The sequence below is a fragment of the Taudactylus pleione genome, unplaced genomic scaffold (genome assembly GCF_031769625.1).
Source record: "Taudactylus pleione unplaced genomic scaffold, aTauple2 ptg000201l, whole genome shotgun sequence".
In the NCBI taxonomy this organism is placed as follows: domain Eukaryota; kingdom Metazoa; phylum Chordata; class Amphibia; order Anura; family Myobatrachidae; genus Taudactylus; species Taudactylus pleione.
The window spans coordinates 13,144,271-13,160,856 of record NW_028284603.1 but is presented as its reverse complement, the minus strand read 5'-3'; the positions used below and the strand labels follow the sequence as shown (position 1 = coordinate 13,160,856).

Here is a 16,586-nt window from a genome sequence, read left to right as displayed (position 1 = left end):
CAACTCCAGAGCATCTCATTGAGTGATTATTATCGATCTAAAATGGTTCCCCGTGGTTTCAGAATGAGGACCTGCCCTACCATTGGTCGCTATGACCTACAGTTCTGCAAGAAATGGGTCTCAATATTGAATAAATGCTCATTTGATTTGATGCTCCTTGTTATTGAGCAAAGTAAAAAAGAAGTAATCACCATTAGAGACAAAATCTCGTTATTTGAGAAAACCCAGCTGCCTGCTCTACTCGCCGAGGGTGAAATTGACTGGATGGGTAAATTGGACAATCAAATCTCTCTATACAAATGTGACCTGTTGAGATTTAAAAAAGAGAAATGTAAATAAAGTGGAGGTTGACTGTGAGCAGCACAATGTATATCAATGGCTCAGTGGCGGTAAACAAACTGTACAAAAACGCCCGTTCTTCCGCCATCGTTATCCTAAAACTAAAATTGATACTATATGAATAACACAAGCAACTCTGAGCCTACTGCTAGCAGGGGTGGCCCTTTAGGCAAAACCACACGCTCAAAAACATCAGACCAACTGGTGGGATATTCCCGTAGAGGCGGAAAAAATAAAAGGCAGAAGTCGTGGAAGACCACCTCTACAGAAGTAGTATTGAACTTTTCTTCTTATGATCTATCTAAGGGTGAGGTGCAACTTCTTAGTAAAGGGTTATCATTTGTCCCTAGCACCCCCTTCGATGATTTCTCCTGGCAGGTGGAAAAAGATCGATTAAACCCGCCAACTTAAAATAATTTTTTAAATAAGCCTGAGTCCCTTAATACATCCATAAAGGACTGTGTGCCACCTTCTGTACATAAATCTCCAGCCTCGGTCAAATTTTGAACCTCACACTACTAACGCTAGTATCAAAACGTACATCCGAATGCTTGATGATGAAGTCCCTAAAAGATCAAATCAGCCTTATGCTCTCCAGCCAAACCTTACACCATCAGAAAGAGCAGCAATTAAATCATTGACTGGTAATTCCAACTTAATAATCTGCCCCGCTGATAAGGGTGGTGCGGTGGTGCTCCAGGATGTTGGTGACTATAGATCGGAGATTGAGCGTCAACTGAGTGATGTTACAACATACTGTAAGCTCAATGGTGACCCCACATCTTCATATAAATTGGAACTTTTGAATATTTTATCATGTTCTCTGGAGAATAAAATTATTGAGGAGCCTCAATTTTCAGCTTTGTTACCAGAGTTTCCCAAAATTCCACTTCTGCGCACACTCCCCAAGGTGCACAAAGGGATTGTTCCCCCTCCAGGACGCCCCATCATTAGTGCAAGGAGTTCATTGACTCAACTTTATTCGGTGTTTGTTGATTTGATTTTGCAGCCATTGATACAGTCACATCCTAGTTTCTTACTCGATACTACAATGCTACTGAATAAATGTAATGTTTTGGGTAATATTCCACAGGAAGCATGGATGGTGTGTGCAGACTTAACAAGTCTGTACACAATCATCCCACATTACGATGGCCTGATGTCATTTAAAAATGTATTACGTCACAGCTCTTTATATGATGCGAGTTTTATTGAATTTTGTGCTCAGATCTTGGAGTTTGTATTGACAAAGAATTATTTCTGGTTTGATGGCGGGTACTACCTGCAGCTCACGGGTGCTGCACCTTAGCTATATATATAATATTTTATTTATTTATTGCAAACCCTGGATGCACAGTTATATATGTATTCTCGATCTATTTCACAGGAAAATCCAAGTATATATTAAGCACTAATCAAGCAGCTTAATTTGACTCATGAAGTTGCAGTATACATGTCAATCCAGTAAATGGCGCACTAAGACAAATATTACATATCATAAAGTCGCTGCTCATGTTACTTGCAACCTTGTAGCATTACTGTAGGTTAAGTAGAAATGTATTTAGGATCTACAAGCGCCCAGTATTGCACTGAAAGTTCGTGTTCCGATCATGCTTCTGGAGAACTTAACTCCGTCCAAGTTATGCAATGGAACCCAACTTAAAGTCACTGCTCTATAGAGGAACATAATTGAGGCACAGATTCTAACAGGATCTGGTGCAGGTGAGACTGTTTGTACCACGTATACCCCTTATCACCAACAACTTTCCTTTTCAATTCAAGCGCCTGCAGTTTCCTGTAAGCGTCTGCTTCACTATGACGATCAGCAAGTCGCAGGGACAAATGCTGCAGGCGTAGATCGCAGGACCAGCTGCTTCTCTCCCATGGGCAGTTTTATGTGGCTTGTTCACGAGTTATTAGCCCCAAGCATCTTTTTGTGTTCATCCCTGAAGGAAAAACTGCAAATATTGTTTACAAAGACATTTTGTGATCAATGTCTACAATATACATCACAAAATTGGATGCCACTACCGTCTTTGTAAAATTAGCTCTGCTGAGCAACAACCGACATCCACGCAAGCGAAGCTGTGGGCAAACTCTAGTATTGAATATATGCAATGTTAGTTCCACATATTGCAATATATTTTAAGATCGCTAAGTGTGCCAAAGTCTTCCCCTTAAGGTCAGCCCTAAACTGTAAATGTACACATGATAGATGCTAGGCTCTTTGTTTGGGTTGAGGCTTACCTGCACACAGTGTTGGACTGGGACATGAAAAGTCGGCTTACAAAGAGCAGAACACTACTAAGTTACTGACTCTAGTAGGGTAACAATGTGTTATTTAATTGCACAGTCTGGAACTAACCATTAGAGTATGGGGTGGGGACCGCCGGGAATTTTCCCTGTACACCTGTGGGCCATTCCGACTCTACCAGCACACAGCATTTAATGGCAAATCCTCTAAACTAAACTATTATACACTTGGGAATCACCTGGCACAAAGAGTTGTAATGTGAAATCAAATGGGCAAACTGTGCTGGTCTAATTGTTGGCTTGTGTTTTACAATTATTGTGCTTTTAATTGAATCTAAGGACTGAGAGGGCAGGGTAACTGTGTGATGGACAGAAGGTTTCTGATAGTTATTAATGATCAGTGACTCTTCAACATTTCTTCTCTCTCCTGTCAATATTAAGCTGACTGTTCAGTCCCCATAGCTTTCATTTTGTGTGTGTGTGTATAATTAAACAGTACAGTATAATCTCACACGGAACCGGTATGAAATACCGCCGGCCGCATGGAAGCCCGACAGCGCTGGAAATCCTGTTCGTGGATAGGTAAGTACTAACTAACCTAACCCCCTAACGGGTGCCTAACCCTAACCTCCCCCCCAAGTGCCTAACCCTAAGTCCCCCCCCAGGGGTGCCTAATCCTAACCCTCCATCCCCCTAGCCTAACCCTCAATTCCCCCCCCGGGTGCCCTAAACCTCTCCCTCTCCCCTCCCCCGCGACTGTCCGCTCGCGGCGCCCGGCATCCCTTCGATTGGGATGCTGGGCGCCTGTCTCCCGGCGTTGGGGAAATGTCAGGCATCTAGACGGCCGGCATTTCATCCCTCTCCGGGATATGACAGTGGGGAAGCTGGCTGCCGGTATTAAGGTAGCCGGCTTCCCGATTGTATAACACACACACACACAACACACACTTGTTATCAAACTATCATTGTTAATAAAATCCTGTTACTAATGAAATGTCAGTGCAACATTCATCTTATTTTTCAAATTTATATTTGGCTTGTTTAAAAATAAAGTGTATGTAGGTATATGTATATATGCGGTTGGGTACAGGATCCCGATGGTCAGAATACTGACAGATTTCTGTAAGTATTAGAACCCTAACCTCCCATCCCGCAGCCTAACACTCTCCCTAGTTCCTAAACATAACCCTCCCTCTAACCCAGTCTCCGCCTGACCCTAATACTTTCCTCCGCAATCTGTTGATGCTGACATATACATATATATTTTTCAGTGCTGCTCAGTTTATCTCAATTTTTCTCCTGAGGGTAAATCTGAAAAGTATAAAGAAAGCAGTGCGCACACAATAGTCAAGGCAATTAGCAACTTTTATTCCTCTCACACCAGATTACAAATCATGTACACAATGAACATCTTGATAAAGTGCACAATTTGCACGCATGTATACTTAGACATCAGCGCTACCCCGCTTCCACCGTGTCCGCACTTCCAGGTCTCCTGATGGTTCTAGCGTCGGGGAGCTGCGTGTGCGTCACCAGTTTAGCCAAGCCCAACTGGTTTTGTCATCCTCTACATAAAGTGTGTGTGTGCATATGAATGTATGTGTATATAACTTTAATGTGCGTGTGTGTGTATATATAATGTAGTATTATTTTTTTTTTTTTACCCAAGAGATTTTAACGAGAAATGTTCTATTAAGATGATCTTTGTGTAAATGCCTAAATCATACATAGGCTTTCTGCATTCCTGTTTAACTCCATAAATATTACAGGCAGTGATTTACTAGCAAGGATGAGAAAGCTGCCCCAATCGCGCACACTCTTTTCCATTCACTCCTGTACCCCTCATCCAATTCCCTCACTAATTCATTTTCTCAACCGTTAAGAATTTGGTTCTGCAACAAAGCTAAAAGCTTTTTTGGCAACTGCAGCAATGTGTACTGTCCAGTAATCATGTATAAGTGACATATTTACAACTTCTAATAAATCTCTTCGGTTTGTCTTTTTTTTGTTCCATTAAGCTGAATGCACAGATTGACTATATACCCTCTGTATTTCACCATTCCTTGCCAACTGTGAACATCAAAGCACATCGCTGATTTGAAATATGGAATATAAATGAAAATGAACTGGTTGTAGTTCTGACTTGTCACCATGGAATAATGTTTTTTTTTTTTTGTTTTTTTCATAAATATATTCTCCAAATCCCCCCTCTCCTCACCAAAAAAAGTGACATAACCTGTTTATTTTGGTTTGTTTATGGCGGTTTAGCCATTTCTCTTAACATGACTCTCAAACAGGACCTCTGTCAGATAAAGAATTCAAACTATGATATTTCACATGGTCATCATACTTATAGTGAAGAATGTTGTAAGCCACAATACCGAAACGGGAAGTAGGCATGCGGTCACAATCCCGACAGCGTAATGCCGGCTAGGGAGGTATGATAGGTGTCGAAATACCGACGCCTATCATAATCCCAACGCCGAGGACGACATCCCGAACAAAGGTAAGTCCGGAGCGCCCTTAGCGTTAGCCGTGGGGGGGGGAGGGTTAGGATTAGTGAGTCTAGCTGGGTTAGGTTTGGGGGCGGGGGAGATTTTAAATTAGGCACCCCCCGGGAGGGTTAGGTTTAGGGAGCGGTAAGGGGGGGGTTAAGGTTAGGCACCACTAAGGGAGGGTTACGGGGGCACGGGTGGTTGGGGTACTTACCTGCCTCTGTCGGGATCTTGATTCTGTCGGGCAGCCGCTGTATTTCAATCCCATTCCTACTGAAACTACTAGCCCTGATTTGGTATCCTCTCCTTTTATATATCCCCAACATGTCACGCAGCACTTTACTTACAATGTTTAATCATTCACAACACCCCTGACTCCAGAGCTTACCGTCAACCTTCTCTACCACTGCAAAAAACACACCACACACCCACTTGTCTATTCCTTCAGAGGCCATTTAATCTAACAGTATGTTTTATGGGCTGTGGGAGAATACAGAAGCACCCAAAGGTAACACACACACACAGAAGAAGGACATACAAGCTCTGTATCTGTGATGTCCTTTCATACCAATTTTAGAAATCAATAACAAATTGATTGAACCCAGTTTTAATCTCTTTGAACAATTCTTTGTGCTCTTAAGTTAGGCTGAAGTCGGGAGGATTGCTTGATTTATTAAGAAAAAAAAAAACTTGCCATGCAGAATGAATGGAGTTAGATTGTACTCCACTCTGTCCTCTACCTCCACACTTCTAGTGCTTGTGATGTGTCACTTGTTCTGGAAGTAGGAAGGCAGCTTTTTTTTTTTCAACTTGATTCTGAAGTACAAACTGAGCACGTTATTTTGGAATGCGATCCCATAGCAAGTAGTGGGGCCAAGTTAAACAAAAAATTCTATCTTCTCTAGCAATTACAACATATATTTGTCTGCAATAACCCCTTAGCAATACTATAAGTTCCCCTTCCAAGACCTTGCAGTTTTACGATACACTGTCCACTGCTGTAGCCCGCAGTCCCTTGCTTCTCCAGGGTTCTCTCTCCAGGTATGTAAACCTCTGCAGATTGTGATTGCTCGCTGATTGTACAATGTTCATCAGAGACTGGTATCTTCAGGAGTATACATTCAAGAGTTGTTCACACCTGCCTGCCAGTTATCCAGTTTCACATGTGTGAATAGCACCTATAGGACCGTTGAGTCCATATTGTTGCTCTCACCAGTGCTTGCCACTTCTAAAATGTTAGAACTTACGATTCCCTATTTCTTATGCATCAAAATGTGCTACCAGTACAATTAGCTGTATTGGTGAGAGTGCATAGGAAAACATGGTAAAATGGCATTACTAGGTGCACTTTTTGCTTCCTTAATTCTTTATCCATCCCTATCTGAATAGGGTCTGTGAACCTTGGTGACTCAGAGACTGCAGGAGTCAGCAGAGATGAGGCTGTTTTTTCTGGTGGTGGTTTACGTGGTATAGATTGAATTTCATATATTTATTTTTTTTCAATATAAACCATAAAAAGCGCAGTATTCCTGATGGTTCTACTTTTGATGTTTTACATTTCAGCAATATTGCATGTCCGGCTTATTACATCTACAGCCAAGGGAGCAATTCAGATATTCAGATGTGTCCTCACACGTTTGCTGCAGTCGCGCTAAAAAGCCTCTCTCGGGGCGCCAGATCCCATGAGACTCTGCTAGTGCCAGGCGTCTTATTTGCATATTTGTTGTTTGCCGAAAATGCATCTAAGCAGGGCCGCAACTAGGAGGGGGCTGGAGGTGCACGTGCGCCGCTGCACCCGGCGCCAGTGTCCTCCAACCCTGCGCCGCAGGGAGACTCCAAGCCGGACGCCCGCTGAGATGTTTTTACCAGTGGACGCCCTGCTCCTTCTCTGCAGTGCCGTGCTAGCCGGAGGCTGGAGTTCTCTCCTGAACTCCAGCTTCTGGCTCTCCCCACAGGCACTACGTCATGACGTCTCTCCCATAGTTCCGAGGAGCAGCCGGGCAGACCCAACGGCGGCGGTCACAGGAGTGGGGTTTAAGGTAAGTATTTTTTTTTGTGTGTGTATATGTGGCACTACGGGGGCATCACCAGGGAGCTTTACAGGGGCATCACCAGGGGGCATTACAGATGGCATTACCAGGGGGCTCTACTGGGGGACTACAGTGGCATTACCTTCAGGGGCATTACCAGGGGGCTGTACATGGGCATTACCAGGGGGCTCTACAGAGGCATTACCAGGGGCACTACAGGGGGACTACAGTGGCATTACCAGGTGATATTACCAGGGGGCTCTACAGGTGCATTACTAGGGGGCACTACAGGTGGCATTACTAGGGAGCACTACTATTTGGGCACTAAAGAGGCATTAGCATATGGGCACTACAGGGGCATTACTATGGCGGAATCCCGGGGGGGGGGGGGGTTCATGGGGGGGCTAGGGGGTGCCCCGGTGACAAATACCCTAGTTTCGGCCCTGATCTAAGTCGCGATGTGATGCGAATAGGAAGCACCAGAAGACTGCTGATTCATTAGATATGCAACACTTGCATATCTGTGTGTGACTGGGTCTCTGAATCTGTATACAAAGTGCTGCAATGTAGCGGGCACAGCTACACAAGTTTCGTTGTGGTTCACATACAGTCTCTGGTGCACACAGATATACAATTGTCGCATATCAAATTAATCCGAGTCTGCTGGTACGTCCATTGCGAGTTAGATGCATTATTGGCATAAAAGATGTCCATTGCTAGCAGAGTAGCGATGGACATCTGGCGGCCCACTCACTCAGGCAAGTCTTTATGCTAATATATTTCTCATTGTTAGAAGTAAGCCATGCCTCTTTGTTGCAAGTCTTTTTTGTTATCTAAGCTTTGTTTTTTGTGTGTTTGTAGGAAAGAATACGAAGCTACATGAATAGAGTCAAAGATATAACAGATCGTAAGAAAGCAGCCAAAATTGACAAAGGAGCTGCACAGAGATTTATAAAGCATGCTCTCTGCGACCCCACTGCAGAGGAAGGGTCTTCCGCCAAGAAAGAGCGCAAGTCCAAATCAAAACAGAAATAGTGCGCTTAGGCATGGTTATTTTTTTTTTGTAAACTTTTCATCATTGTTGTCTCTCACAATTTATTTAAATTTTTTCTCATTTGATTGAAAATGCGTTTAAAAAAAATAAAATACTGTGTTTTTTATTGAAAAGTACCATTTAGCAAGAAATTGATTTTGTTTTTATCCTTTCAATGTTTGATGAGTTTATTGACATGAAACATGCTTAGCACATTGCATTTGTCACCTGACTGAGGCATGGGAAATAGATTTTTTTTTTTAAACCTACTGAATTCTATTGATGGGTTGCCGAAAAAAACACATAATACAATTGGGTAAGTGCAGTATGGTTAACATTGAGATATGTCCAAAGCAGAAAAAGAAAATAAATATCACTTAAAGCCCCCATACACGGTAAGATTTTACACACGATATGCATAATTTCGATCGATCACAACTATCAATCGTGCATATCGTATGTGTTTTGTCATGCTGTATGATGGCGATGCGCGTAACCGCCGGCGTACATCGGCATCGTAGATCTTATGGAAAAACCATAAGATCTGAGATCCATCATGCTGTTAAATAGGTAAACAAAGCATCTTGTGAGATACATCGTTTACCATTCACAATAGCATGCGATGTATCGGGCTGATTTTGAAAACGTACCGAGTTGTCGGACGTTTTCACATCGCCCCGTGTATGGCCTGAAATAGAATATCAGTGTCCAGTTCCAATACCAGGCAATAAGAGTCAACTATAGAACAACTATAATCATCATACAAGATGTCGTTGTATACTGCTCCTCCTCCGTCTCCCCAGTCCCTTTTTATATTTTTCTTTGGTTGCATTTGGAAAATTTGAAATATTATTGATGTTAAGAAACGTACAAGATGAGGCTAGGATGAGATCTCAGGATGTTACATGTATACGATAATGGTGCTAAATGCCATAAAGTGTAATCAGCAATATGTACCAATAAAGCCTAAAAGCAGTACAACTGTGTAGTGTAGATTTATTGTTAAACATATATATAGGTATACTTAAAAAAAAATATTGGCATTATCCAGAATACCCAAGTTGTACCATTTGGTGAGTTGAAAGCACCTCTGTAAGGTATATGCACTAATGTGTCTACATAGGGCAACCAGGTACCAATTACCATATGTCAGTAAGACCTTCCTTATTCACGGCCGTCTGTCTAATCCATCATAAAAACAGATATGAAATTCAAGTAAAAATGTATAAGCAGGTAGGCTTGGGTCAATCCATTGCGATAATTTAAAAAAAAAAAATCTGTTACCTTTTGTCAATATCAAAGAATTTTTTGTATGAGTATATGTACAATTTAATACTCCTAGGAACAGACCAAAGTTTAGAAATATAGAGAATACAGCTTACTCTCAATTGTAACATAACTTTTATTTTCCTTAGTCTATACAAAAGTTCTGAAATGTACAAAAAGGCCTTTTAATGTTTGCGATGTAATAGTTAAGCCACTTTCTACTACAAGAGTAATGCTGCCCATCCACTAGATGACAGGCAAAAGACTGCACGGTTACGACTTTGTAATTGTGCAGTCGTTTGTCAGTCTGTGATGAGCCTGCACTGAACGAGAAGTCATTCAGTGTAGGCTCATCAATCATCTGCAAACAGGCTCAACTTGACGTTATCGTCAGGTTGTCCAGCATGTTTGCCCGATGATAGATGTCTAAATGACTAGCGGGAGCGCGCATCGCTGGTCATTTTAGACATTTGTACCAACGATATCGCTCAATTTAATCTTCTAGTGGATGGGCACCTTAAGGCCTACAGTAGACCGTAATAGGAGAATGCAGATAGTGTTTTGCCAACGTTGTTTCATGAGCCCTGTGAAAACAGATGTTCCCTAATCGGTGACTCACACCCGGCCTGCCCACAGTTGTTTATCGGTTTCTCTATAGGTTTCGACATGTTAGCAGGGTTCAGCAACACTTTAGATAATAATTCTAATAATTTACATTATACAGTATACTTTTAGCTTATTAGTAACAACATATTACAGGATGGTTTTTATTTTTTTTATTTTGTTGATTACTTCCCATCAGTTTTTGGACCAATTTCCTTATCGCAGGTACAAAGATTAGCAACTAACCAATCCACACTCCATGGCCTTTTTACTGCCCAAACAATAAGCGGTTTCTCACACTGCCTGCTTGTGATTGGCTAGTTCGTTAAGTGTGGTACTAGTTAGGCTATAGTTGTGGGAAACTGCTTCTGATTGGCTGTTTGGTAAAAAGGACTTCTGATTACTCATGGCTGTAGTTATTTTGCATTGCTGGTATTCATGTATTGTTGGTATGTATTTATATGGAGACTTTTTCTTTCTTTTTGGATTAGGATTGGTCAAGGAAGAATAAAATATATGTGTATATTTTTTATTTAATAAAGCATTAAACAAGGGTTTGGTGACATTTATTCTGTGGGTTTATTTTAAAATCGTCTATATATAATCTTTTGGTATAATCAAACTTTTATTCATTATACCCACTTTGGTAGCAATGTTACCACTCTATGGGTCTCAGTAATGTTTGTTACCCTGGCCCCACAAACCAGGAAGCCGGGTAACCACTGGGTGTGGGTGGTGGTGTGTTCTGCACCCTCCATTCCCTAGAATGACACCTGATCACCAGCCTTTGGGGCAATCTGAGCAATTGTCTTATCGACTCTCACATTTAAGAATGAAATAAAGCTAAACTAAGCAGTGTTTTTTTGATAATTGATGGCAGCCTTACTGAAGAGGGTTTGGATTTTAATTTGAAGTTTACATTCTTGCACAGTGCACTTCGGAAAGATGTTGCTGTCTCTCGGCACACGGATACTAGTTTGTAGATGGCTGTGGTTCCTCTTTTGATTGGAGCATAGGGACCATTGTGGCACATCGGTGAACAATGAAAATTTTCTCAATTGTTGGAATTTTAATTCTCGGGGAGATGTACTAAGCCTTGGGGAGTGATAAAGTACCAGCCAATCAGCTCCTAATTGTCACAATATATCCTGTGTTTGAGAAATGATTGGTTGGATCTTTGAGCCATATTCAATTAGAGGCGAAGTTTTCGCCTGTCCGACTGTTCGCTTCATTCGCCTGTTTCAGAGGCGAATTTATTCCGTGCTCGTCCCCGCTTTTCGCCTAATTCAATTGCAAAACAGGCGAACACGGAAATAGGCGAATGCGGAACAGGTGAAAAGTACTGAAAGAATTGGGGAAATCAGTCTGTACCCCAGAAAAAGATGCACTAACATAGGGAATCAATATAGATGTGTACTAATAGCCCTAATAAAACTATTTTGCGTACTTAAGTTGTGTAAATTGGCTGCTATTAGCGTCTTTGTAAAAGTGGTGAAGAATGGCATAAAGCTGTATTTTTTGGTGAAAATAAGTAGTCCAGACAAATTTGGGGAGCTTGAAAATGGGTGCTAGCATATTCTTATGTCTCTAAAGTGAAGTTTTAAAAACCGTGAAAAATCCACCTGCTGCATGCACCTGCAATCCCAAAAACACCTTACCCATACTTGTGGACCCCCAAGAAGTATTTTTCGCTACTTTTAATGTTTATCCCCCCACTTTTTAAATTTACACCCCAAAAATGACATGTCTTTTTTGGGGTGTTCTTAGGTTTTAGTTTCTGTTTTTTTTTGCGTATTTGTCCTTTGGGGGCTGTCCCAAGGGGTCTGAGTTGTTTCCCCATGTTTGCACCCCAAAATAAAGATTTTGCATTTGTTTTCACCAGCTATTGATTGGAGAATCATTTTTGGAGAATTGTTTCCACTTAGGCGAAATTGTCCTGGAATTGAATTTGGCGAATTTATTTTAGGCGAATTTTTCACAAAAAAACAGGCAAATATGGCTTTTCGCCTCTAATTGAATTCCCCTCTTTATCTCTCTTTATAACTCGCCTTCTGTCTGCTAAGCAGATGAACTGGCGATAGTCAAGATCCACATAGCATTGCGTTTCGGTTTATGTAATCATTAGAATAACAAATATTAAAGTGATACAAGTTAATATTGACACACACAATAGGAGAAAGGCAAGCTCTGTGTGAAGGATACATTTGTGGAATAGTTACTGTTTATATGGCAGCTGTACCTGTATTGTTCATTAAGGTCAGAAGAGAAACATCTACTTTAAGTATTGCTCATGTTTCCTATATTTTGGCAATAAGCTGAATTTTGAACGGATGAATGGCAGCCTTGCCAATATATGCACACACCCATTGTGAAAACAGGTGTGTGTGTTTTTGTCCGCTTATGTGCCAGGGTGAATTAATGTAAGGAAATATGGTTAATAATGAACATTCCAGACTTGCAAAAAGTGTAATTTAGAAGGGAAATTACAGTTCAAAGATCTTTTTAGAGATGTTTTTAATTTTACAGCATATTGCCAGGAATCCCTGTATCTGCTGATGCATTTCATCTCTTTCATATTGTTTTAATTGTAAAATTAATATTTTTTTATTTAATTTTTTTTTAATAAAAGGTGTTCAAGTTTTCATCCAAAAAAGAGATTTTAAAATGAAGTGCTCAAAAATAGAAATGTATGTTTACCTTCATTTTTGACTTGAATAAAACAAGGAAAATAATGTTAATTGGCTTCAGTGACTTTTTTTTTTTTTTAAACTTTTTTGTTCAAAATTAAAATTTAATGGGCGAGATACAACTGAACCCAATGCACACAGTTTACGTAATCCGAGCACCTGAAGTGGACAATAGATGGGTAATCTGCCCACATAAGAAAATTATAATTTAACGAATATAATTTAACAATAACACAAATCTGAAGGAAAAATAAAGACAAGTGTTGCTATTAAACTATTTCAATATTCCGAAAATCTGCTGCTTTCACTCTGCTCCAATTTTATGGAAAGTACATTTCTGTTTTCCAGACAATAACATTTCCATCACAGTTACCTACTTGATGTTGGCAAAGGGTGCATCTTTTTAAGGCAAAAAGTAAAACTACCTATCTACTACTTAACAATTTGTATTTTGGAAAAACTGCCTGTGAATATAAGGGAGAAATTAAGAAAGAACACAAAGTAATGTGACTTCTAATCTATAAGCAGTAATTTTGAAATAAACCACTCAGTTTAAAAAAAATAAGACCTGCTAATGACGTATAGCAATGTATAAAGATTATCAGGGTGGAAAGTATTTGAAATGAGGCTGTGAGGGGAGCTGGAGTGCCAAGAGCGATCCAAGTACAAGGGGACTGTATACTGACTCTAGGAGTGCAAGGGGGCAAAGCACCAGCCTGGACCATGGGGAGAACGAGAGGGCCTTTGCCTCGATCTGACCCAGGGGATATAGTTTGCCACACATTGTGAACTGCCATAGATGCCCGATGTCAGACTTCTGTAAAGTCAGCACAAAAATAAAATACATAAGCTCAAGAATGAACATTGGTATTGTCATAATAAATTTGGCATAAAAATCTGTGCCAGTTTTTTCCAATTAAATACCCCCCTTTAATTCATCTACATTTCCTTGAAATCCTCCTCTGCATGTAGTATACTAAACATTTTTAGAATATATACATAATGATATGGTGAAAATTGTTACTTGTCAGTGTATTACATAAATAAGTCAATGCAAATGTTATTTACACAGTATTTATGCCAAGATGATTTGTTCAGGTCGCCTTGTCATTAGTTGCACAAGGGTGAATTGTATTTTTTTTTTATGTTTCTTTATATTAGCAATCACCACAAAAACACTGCCTAAGCCAAGCCACATTCATTCAGTCAGCTGCTTCACCAACCTGAGATTGTAATGGCCTGGCTGTCACGTCATGTACCCCAGGGGTAAGCAATGTGTGGCACTCAAGCTGCTATGGAACTAACCTATCTCTGCCACAGTTTTAGAATGCCCTAACAGCAAAACACTGGCAAGGCATGCTGGGATGTATAGTTCCACAGCAGATCTACTGCCTTCATGTGGCCTATCCCATACTTGCCAACGCTCCCTGACTGCTACTATTTCAGGGAGTCTCCCTGACAATCTACCTGACCCCCTGAAGACTCTAACAATCTCCCCGATTGCACCTTACCCCATTATGAAGCTGTTATATAAAAGAAAAAAACACATATGTACAGTACAGTATCATTTCCCTGCATTGGTTATACGGCACAATGATCCCTATGGCTACATGCATTTTCATAAAAGTATCAGTGTGTTTTCATCAAGCTTATTGCCCACCCCTATACTAACTGCTTTGGGGCTCGTTTACATGTGGACATAAGTCAGTTTTATGGCACGTCTCTCAGATGTAGCAGTACACGTCCACTTTACCGCCGCACTCACAGGTGTTGCTTTCACACCTCCCTGAAATGCTTTGCATGGCCTACCCCTGATCTCTGTTTAATGCCTATCTGAGAATAACCTGATATGCTGATGAAGGTTCCATCCGTGTTGTTTACTTTAAGCAAATCTATGCAATAGATGTTTTTACCTTTTTATTTAACAATAAAACAATTTATAATAAAAAATGTGATAATTTTATTATAGCTCTTGGCGTTACATGATATGCAATCAATACTTGGAAACTTGAATTGTAGTTCTCATATTTTTCCACACTAATGCTGGGTACATACTGGCGGACATAATGGCGATTCAATTGAACAGCCGATCTACCGCGTGTGCAACGGTTGAGATGGACCCACAGATGCTCAATTGGGTTCAAGTCCGGGGAATTAGGGGGCCAGGGAAGTACTTGGAAGTCTTGGTCGTGCTCAGCCAACCACTGTAGGACTTTTCTAGCCGTGTGACATGTCGCATTGTCTTGATGGAAGATCCCATCCACCTCAGAGAAGACAATAAGCATGTATGGGTGTACGGTCTCTGCAAGGATGGATTCATAACCAAATCGGCAGAGGATGCCTTCCACATGGATGAGTGGGCCCAGACTATGCCATGAAAACATTCCCCAGACCATAACGCTGCCACCAACAGCTTGTGTTCTTTCAGCAATGGTTGCAGGTTGTTTGTTCTCCGATGTTTCTCGCCTAACACGTCAACGTCCATCCGTTTTATGAAGCAGAAAACGCGACTCATCGGGGAAAACAACGCTTCGCCAATCAGCGGACGTCCAATTCTGATACAGGTGTGAAACAGGAAGCCTTTCTGCAGATGCACCTTCGTTAGCATAGGTGCAGTGGCCATCTGTTTGCTTTGAAGCCCCTATACGCAGCAGGGTTAGCTGAACTAGTTTTAGACACTCGTCCACTGTAGTGTGTCAGTCGGCCCTCACGCACCTTCGTAGCTGACGTTCACCTCTCACATCAGTGGTGCTCTGCAGTTTCCACATCGGTTATTTGCATTGGTGCCATTTGTCCAGTCACAATACACCTTCACCACAGCAGCACGCGAACCGTTCACAAACTGAGCCGTTTCAGAAATACTACCACCCTTGGCCCGAAAGCCAATATTCATCCTTTTTGCAACTCTGATAAATCGCCCCTTTACCCATGACAGTAGTGGGTGATGTGTGCAGACGGCCTATCGCACACCTTATATACCCACCAAGCCAGCGGACGGCACATGACGTGCTTTGTGGGCTACGCGTTGCTGACGTCAAATGTAGGAGGTGGTCATAATAATGTGACTCGACTGTGTATTATAAAATATATGATATAATTATAATATATCTGTTATCTGTCGGTGGCTAGATGTGGGTTTCTTAAATACTTGTGCATATATTTAGGCTTAATATCTATTATGAATATATTTATTATGCGTAGATCGATGGAGATAGTTCTACCAGAGTGGTCTGCATGTTGTTTACTCTCAGATGAAGGATAATTAGATTTAATTTTACATAGGGACTTGTTATATATTGACCTTGTGTTCATATATTGCTTGTGGGCCATAATTGTTCCCACTGTTATGAATCTTGCTGTGTGGATAATGATAGTCACTCTGCAGAACCTAAGGCGTGGTATTATTTACCAGTAGCAGCCACCTTTCCTGGAACTACAATCATTCACTAGTACTTAGCTGCCCCCTGGACTTAGCAACTCTGCACTGCTGGGATCTAACCAATGCATGAGATAGGGGAGGTGCGACTGAGTAAGACAATGGAGCAACATGCAGCCTGGACAGGACAGCCAAACACAATGACAATGTTCACGGACAGGCCGGATCACTGGGCAAAATAGGGCAGCAAGATCAGGATTCAAGCAGTGAGTCTTGGCAGGCAGATATCCAGGAATGGTTGTCAGTAAATAAGCAAAAGGGTAAGAAACGTAGCAGAGGTGATACACGGCAAAAAAGAACCCAATATCTCACAAGGCGCACATCACACCTAACTGGCAGGGAAACCTAACACCAACAATGCACTGTGTGTATTTATGTAGGCTTTACCCAATCACCTGCTAGGATAAAATCCACATGAAAATAGAGCTTGATTGAACAGCTGTG

The 16,586-nt window shown here is 41.2% G+C and overlaps 1 protein-coding gene across 2 annotated transcripts in view; it reads left to right on the top strand.

Annotated features, from left to right (window-relative positions):
* Positions 1-12,663, top strand: part of C1D (C1D nuclear receptor corepressor) — a 31,823-nt gene extending 19,160 nt beyond the window's left edge. Inside the window, exon 5 of one of the 2 annotated variants that reach the window (XM_088477256.1) lies at positions 7,979-12,663. In XM_088477256.1, the coding sequence (XP_088333382.1) occupies positions 7,979-8,152 (174 nt within the window). In that variant the 3' untranslated portion in view covers positions 8,153-12,663. The remainder of the gene's footprint in view (positions 1-7,978) is intronic. The other variant, XM_088477255.1, reaches the window with a different exon arrangement.
* Positions 12,664-16,586: the final 3,923 nt, after the last annotated feature.